General features: G+C 31.0%; 1 protein-coding gene across 1 annotated transcript; it reads right to left on the minus strand.

Annotated features, from left to right (window-relative positions):
• Window positions 1-6,670: 6,670 nt before the first annotated feature.
• LOC137822342 (uncharacterized) lies at window positions 6,671-7,540 on the minus strand. Its single transcript, XM_068627225.1, has 2 exons — window positions 7,231-7,540; window positions 6,671-6,867 (listed from the first exon to the last, which is right to left on the minus strand). Exons 1-2 carry the CDS (start codon window positions 7,538-7,540, stop codon window positions 6,671-6,673), a joined length of 507 nt encoding a protein of 168 aa, XP_068483326.1.
• Between the last annotated feature and the right edge of the window lie 141 nt (window positions 7,541-7,681).

Raw genomic sequence — 7,681 nt, forward strand, 5'->3', positions numbered from 1 at the left:
GTTTTTGGTTTTTCAGTGACTAAATTTTATTTTTGGCAGAAATAAATTAAAAATTGTACACAATGATATCAAAGGATTTCTAGAAATAGAAATCCAAAATACTAGTTGAGATTTTCAAAAAGATATCATGAGAATTGTATTTTTCCATTTCGGAAAAAATTCTGAAATACAAAATTATAATCTTGGAATTGTCTTTATAGAAATCTCAACTGCTATTCTAAATTTCTCTTTTCAGAAATTGAATTTTATAGTTCGAATTCATTAATCTAGAGAATGTTGGACATTGTTGGTTTTTAGTGACTAAATTTTATTTTTGGCAGAAATGGATTAAGAATTTTACACAAGGATATCAAAGTAGGTTGAGGTTTGAGTAAGTCTAAATGTTAATATGAAATATTCTATGTACGGTGCATTTGTAATAAAAGAGGTATAGTTTAATGTCATATTAGTATTTACTGTGTATTCATGAAACATCTTTGGTAAATTAAATATAAAGTTGTCACGTTTTTTAAGTATTCTCTATTCAAAATGATCTCTTGAAGTGGGAAAAATGGGTGGCTTATAAATTTGGATTTGTTATATTAAGGTCAAATACATCAAATGTGTAACAAGGAAGGAAGACATCCATATTATTAAGTTTTGAGAGATGAGATAAATACGAACGATACAAAAATGACTTAAAAATAACTAATAGTGGAAGTAGGAAATGTAAATGTCCTTTTAGATTGAGAGGGAAATCGGTACAATTTGATGAAGAATGGATTGTGAAGTTACTTTATGTCTCTCATAATCACGACTTGGAAAATACGATGGAAAGTCATCTATATGCTGATAGGTTAACACTTAATGAGAATATGGTCAATGCTTGTTGATATGACAAAGAGTTTAGTGAAACCTAGAAATATTTTCCTGACAGTAAAGGACCACAATGAGAATAATGTAACCACCATAAAGCAAGTTTATAATGTAAGGTATGTGTATCGTAGATCAGACCAAGGTCGTAGAACTGATGCAAAAATTGATGATGTTACTTGAGTGAGACATGTAAATGTAGTGACAGATATATTTCGGACACACCCTAATTTAGTGAAACTACTGAATTCCTTTAACATGGTATTAATGATGGATAATATGTACAAAACTAATAGGTATAGGATGTCCTTACTTGAGGTTGTGGGTGTTACCTCATTGGGTTTGACCTCCTCTGTTGCATTTGTTTTATTGGCATGTGAGCGTGAAAATAATTTGTGTGGGCGCTTGAGAGACTTAAAGGGTTGCTTTTTAGATTTGATTCATATCGTAGGGTAGTAGTCAATGATAGAGATATTTCTCTCATGAATGCAATAATTTTTGTGTTTTCCAAAGCTTGTAATCTATTATGTTGCTTTTACATTGATAAAAATATGAAAGTAAAGTGTAAAATGTTAGTGCATCCATGAGAGGCATGAGATCAAGTCATGGAAGTGATGCAATCCAAGTAGCCAAATAGATGACCAAGGACTCAAGAGACAATTCACTATGTGATCAGTCATCTAAGCACTCAAGACAAGGCCCTACCAAATATTAGAAGGACCTCAACAGAAAAAGAACTGGGCATAGACCAAACCAAAACATCAAATGTTCTTTCTTCTAGTCTTCTTACAAGACAAAGATGTTGTAAATAATTGGGCTCACTTTGGGGTCCAAATAGAAAAATAGGCTAGAATAGGTTCACATAGCATAAATGGGAGTGTACTTAGCAAAATGGGTTTGTGTCAAACCCACTTTTTCAAGACAAGGTTGTTGAACAAAGGCTTTGATGACTCCAAATCTTGAAGAATTGTGTGATGTTTTGTTGCTGCTTGTTTTGTTGGGTATTTTGTAGTTTTTGAATTTGTAATCCACTTCAAGAATTGATCCAAGGCCATTTGATCTTGAAACCTTTTAAAAAGATAAGTTTTCAAAGATAAATGGAAAATTAATCAGTTTATTTATTGTTTCAATTGGTTGTTTTACACTTAGAAGCTTTTGAAAGAGTTTTAGATTAACTTCTCTGCCGAAGCAACCCAGCATAGAGATAACCACAAATGAAAAAACTTAAAGTATTAACGAATTGACCGAGCCAAAAATGAAATGGTTAAAGGAATGAAAAAAGTTTTATCGACTGAACCACCAAGGGTCGCTAATAATCCACTTATATTGGTCCCTAATGTGATGGCTGAAATTCACAATTCCCATTCGCCATCGAAAACTACTCGGTCGCTCAAAAATTAATACTTTTGGTTGCTAATTCGGTCACAGAAAGCATCATTTTTATTTTCTTCAACACAACCACCAATTTAGTGACCAAACCTTTTGCCTCTTCCACTTTTGGTCACTATTTTGGTTTCATCATTTTGATAGATTGTACATTAGTCCTTGCCCAATATAACATTATTCTCAATGTCAAACAATTGACTTATGCTAAGTAGGTTGTGTTTTAAACCTTCTACTAATAACACATTGCTAATATACAAAGAAGGTTTTAGACTTACCTAACCGCCACCAATCACCTGACCATGTTGGTCTCTTTCGAAAATTACTTTTCCTCCTTTCTTCAATTTGAGGTCTGGGAATATATACTTTTCTATTGTCATGTGATGTGGTCAAGAAAATGTGGCATGTCGTATTGTTATAAAACAATGTCAAATTTTAGATAAAACAAAATTGCATCGAAAGGTATAGAAAAGTTAACTTACATCATTGTTGGATATTGAATCTAGAGGCAATATGTACTAGATAGTATGGTTAATGTACCATTGCATGTATCATGTCACACAAATGGCATTACCACTTAATTGAATACCTTCAATGAGACGATTATATCTATCAGTCAACATATTATCCACCTTTGATGGTACCCTGACCAATATTTGTCTATTATACCTCTCATATTTTTTTTTTGTAGCTAATCTAAGTTTAATGAGTTTGATAGAATAGCTTTTCGAAAACCAAATTGTCACATTACCCGATCAACTTGATGAAATTCAATAATGTCAAAACATATAAGAGAAACTACTATCCTACACACAGAAGAAACCTTAACAATTATTAAGGGAGTGACATCGTCTCTACTGCAAGAAGTCCACAAGAAATGAAAAAAATTATCATTAGTATTAGACAATAAATATTGTTAAGATTTGTTGTAAGTTTAATTTTATTAAAAGAACGTGTTTGGGTTGTAATTGATTTAACGTCTTCCTTATTAAACTCACTGTAGGTGAGTATTCTCTTTGTAACGGTGCACGAGACCGCCTTACATAAAATAAATAATTATTATAAAGAATATAAATGTTAATAAATATTCAAAGTTTCATTTGGAAAAGTAATTATGTATATAGAAATTAATGTCTTCGGTAAGTAATGGCTCAATTGACGAGGAAAAGCATTTAATATGTTTCCAAGCCCAACATTGCAATAGTAGCATCCAACCTTTTATGTTATCTTGGTTGAAGTCAATTCTATAATCTAAAGCACGATTAACACAAGTCAAGACAGGTCAATTCCAATTATAATTTTAAACGCGTGTTAAATCAGTCAATAATAAAATATACATGAAATGCATTCTACTTGTTGATATATCAGGCATAGTAAATTCCAATCAGTGAAAGAATATATACTCGTACATGTTGAGCAATCATATCATATAAGAATTATAATTTAATAGTAATAGTTAGAAATAATTTTAATAATTATAATTATTGTAATAATATATAATTTTAATTCTTGTAAATAATTATTATAATTATAAATAATTGTATTTTAATTTTTGATTTTTTTAAATAAATATAAAAGGTGGATAAAGAAAACGGAAGAAAAGTGAAAATAATAATCATAAAAAGATTACATAGTAGCACACCATTACTTCACTCGGTTACACCTATCAAGTTACATTGAACCCACTTTTATGCAAAGTTGTAATAAAAAATAGAGACGGCAAAGTGGGTCAGGTTTCAATATGTCAACCTGTCATCATTTAGGTGGGGAAGGTCAACTTTTTGAACCTATCAGCCCGTATTGGTCTGATCCGTCTAACTCGCCAACCCGACAGGCCACAAGCGGGACAAGGCATGGACTAGCCCATCAATTCGTTCTTTTTTTTTTTATCTTTAGCACTTTTAAAGAGGAATTTCATGATTTTAGAATTAAAATTGGTAATGGTCAATGTTTTATATATAACTTTATTTACATTATTTGATTCATTGAAGTATTGTTTATTTTTACTTTATTTTGTTAGACATTAAACCTTATGTGATCATAATATTAAATTTTGATTCCATTTTATTATTCTTCCTTGCATTTTTATTGTCCAAAAAGTAATATCAATGACAACATCCAAATAAATAGACCAAATCAAAAAATTACAAAAAAAAAATTGAAAAAAAACTCATCATCACCTTATAATAGAACAAATTATCAATTTTAATACGTATATCAGCCTAACTCGATCAAAAACTCAATCCAAAACAAAACGGACTAAACCATTTTACCCATTTAAAAACACGGTTGTAATTTTATAAGTGGATACTTATAACAAAACATGTGATCCTCATTTTGTTGTAACTTTGTAAGTGGATCTCATGCTTATTATAACAAAACATGTGTGTGATCCGCATTTTAAAGACTCGATGAATAGTCCACCTCCCATATTTCTTGACGTGATGAACCATCCTATTGACCCTCACCTAATTATTAAATGCAAACTAGCATCTTTTGTTACTTATTGTATCACGTTCAAGGCATTTAAACCTAATCATAGCTAGCCCTTTTTAATTTAATTAATAAAAACATTATTTAAATAACCTGTCAATACAATTCTATTCACTTGTTCGAAAGTTTATTTATAACAATCCGTTAAAGAATTCCATTTTAATATACTATCAATATCATATCAAATATTTTTACATTATGAACTTATTATAAATTATTTTAAATACTACTTTTTACTTAATCATTATAATATTTAATAATATATATATGTGATACTTATAATTTGCTGAAATAAAGATTATTTAAACTGAATAACAAAATTGCATTATTTAACTAAATTCGATGTTTTCAAATGAAATTTCATATTTAAATTTTATTGACACTTCTATCAATTCAATAGATATATATTATAAATTTCTCTCTTAAAACTCATTAAATTAAATTCTTAAAATTAGGACATAATAAAATAATTAAATCAAAGTAAAACATCTTCTTACAAAATGTCGATTTTTACAGAAAAAATTAAATATCAACCCAGTTAAAAATCATTTGAGATTGAACAGACGTTTTTATTCTTTTTTTTTTCTAAATTGGTATTAGAAAGTGAATTGTAATCAAATAAAAAAAATTGAATTATTATAAATGATCTAACCTCCACACTTGTTTCTGATGGAGTAGGCGCAAGTTACCGAATTTATACATACTTTTTATGACCAAGTGGTGATATTTGACATCACTAAAAAAGACCAAATACATTCATCTAATATCACTAAAAGACAAAATATATTCACTTAACATTATTAAAAGATAAAAATAATTTATTTATTTTTAATGTAAAATCATAATATATATTATTATATTATTAAAGTTGGTGGTTAGATTGGAGTGTTTTTTTTGGAGTTTATATTTTTGTTTATGACCAATTCATGTTTATCACTTAAGTTGTATTTGAATTGAGGAGTGAAAGTGTGAAAATTTGAGAGGAAAGTGTGAACAAAGTGAACATATTTTGATTTGGCTATGTTAGAATGAATTTTTTAGGAACGTTTATTGAAGGGTTGTTTCTTCCTGCACCCTAACAAACTTCTTCCTGCACCCCATCATTTTATAAGAAGATTGTTTTACCCCTTTTAAAAACGACTTTTGATTTTTTCTTTTCGAAATATACCGCACGTGTTACGACCTCAGTCCAAAAATAATTTGACATACCTTTCGCTTTAAGCATGCTCCCCGTCATGTCCATGATTGTTCTATTCTTTCTCTTGGCAACTTCATTGTGTTGAGGTGTGTAGGGACAAATTATGTTATGCTGCAACCCAAATTCTTCACAGTGCCTCTTGAACTCATTAGACTTGTACTCACCCCCTCCATCACTAAGCACCATCTTAATTAGTTTGTCACTCTGTCTTTCAACAATGCTTTAAATATTTTAAAGCATCGAAATACCTCATCCTTGCTTTTCAATAGATAAATCTAGGTTTTCCTTCAACAATCATCAATAAAGGTTAAAAAATACTTATTACCTCCAATTGATGATATGTTCATCGAGCCACAAACATTTGTATGAATAAGCTCCAAAGAAAATTTTGCACGCCAAGGCTCCTTAACAAATGGTATCTTGTGATTCTTTCAAAAAATGCAAGTCTCACACAATTGGTCAGGGTGATGAATATGGGGTAAACCATTCACTCAATTTCGTTTGTAGAGATTTTCTAGACTCTGAAAATTTAAGTGTCCAAAGCGTAAATGCCATAACCGCGATTCATTATTCACTATTGTATTCAATCACTTGAAATCACCCATATGAAAATCTACTGAAAACATACGGTTTTTTGATAAAAAGGTTTTAAGAATCAAACTACATTTTTTTTTTATCAAAAATTGAGAATTGATTTTCAACTATGTGCATTACGTAACCCTTTTCGGCCAGTTGTCCCATACTCTACAAATTACTTTTCATATCAGATACATAGAAAACATCATAGATATACATGTGATCACCATTCTTCAATGTGATAAGAATTCGTCCTTTTCCAGGCACCGAAACAAACCTGCCATCACCGAATTTCACTTTTGTGCGAAATGAGTCATCCAAATCTGCAAGCAGCTCCTTCTGACCACACATATGGTTCGTGCAACCTGTATATCAAATTTGATTGTTTGAAGTTTCATTTGATGTGGTTGTCATTAGTACAACATGATCTTTTTCATCTTGTTTGTGATTATTGTCTTCTTGAGCACAATTGGCAGCATGATTATCACAATTTGATCTGCACTCATTTGCATAATGGTCACGTTTATGGAAGTTATAACACTCCACATTTGATTTATTATACATGCCTCCTCATCCTCCGTGACCACGTCTTTCGCGCCAAGAGTTATTTGAACTTGGATTGTGATTGGAACTAGTGTTGTTTTGCTCAACGCCTCCATCATTCTGGCCACCACGACCTTTGTTGGAATAGCTACCATCACGTCCCCGTCCTCTGCCTCGTGAACTACCGTGTTTATGATAAGAACTACCAATTGAGGTTTGTGCTTGTAAATCCCGTTCAATTGGTTTTTCAATCTTATTGTCATTCATTCGCTGCTCATGCACTCGCAGGGAACCGGACAATAACCTTACTGTCATTGTTGAAATGTCATTGGCCTCTTTAATTGTGGCAACAACATGTTCAAATTTGGGATTTAAAGACCTCAAAATCTTCTCCACCTTTGCTTGCTCCGAATGTGTTTCACCATTGGTCTTCATCTGATTTGTCAAGGCAAAAACTTTACTTATATAAACATCAACAGTCTCTGTGGTTTCCATCTGCAACAATTCATATTGGTGTCTTAGGGTTTGAAAACACACCCTCTTGATCTTGTCATCACCTTTATAATTGGTTGACAAAATGATTCAAGCCTCACTTGCAGTTGTTGCTCATTTTATTTGCTCAAACGTCTCGTCATT

The sequence above is a fragment of the Phaseolus vulgaris genome, chromosome 9 (assembly GCF_000499845.2).
Source record: "Phaseolus vulgaris cultivar G19833 chromosome 9, P. vulgaris v2.0, whole genome shotgun sequence".
NCBI lineage: Eukaryota > Viridiplantae > Streptophyta > Magnoliopsida > Fabales > Fabaceae > Phaseolus > Phaseolus vulgaris.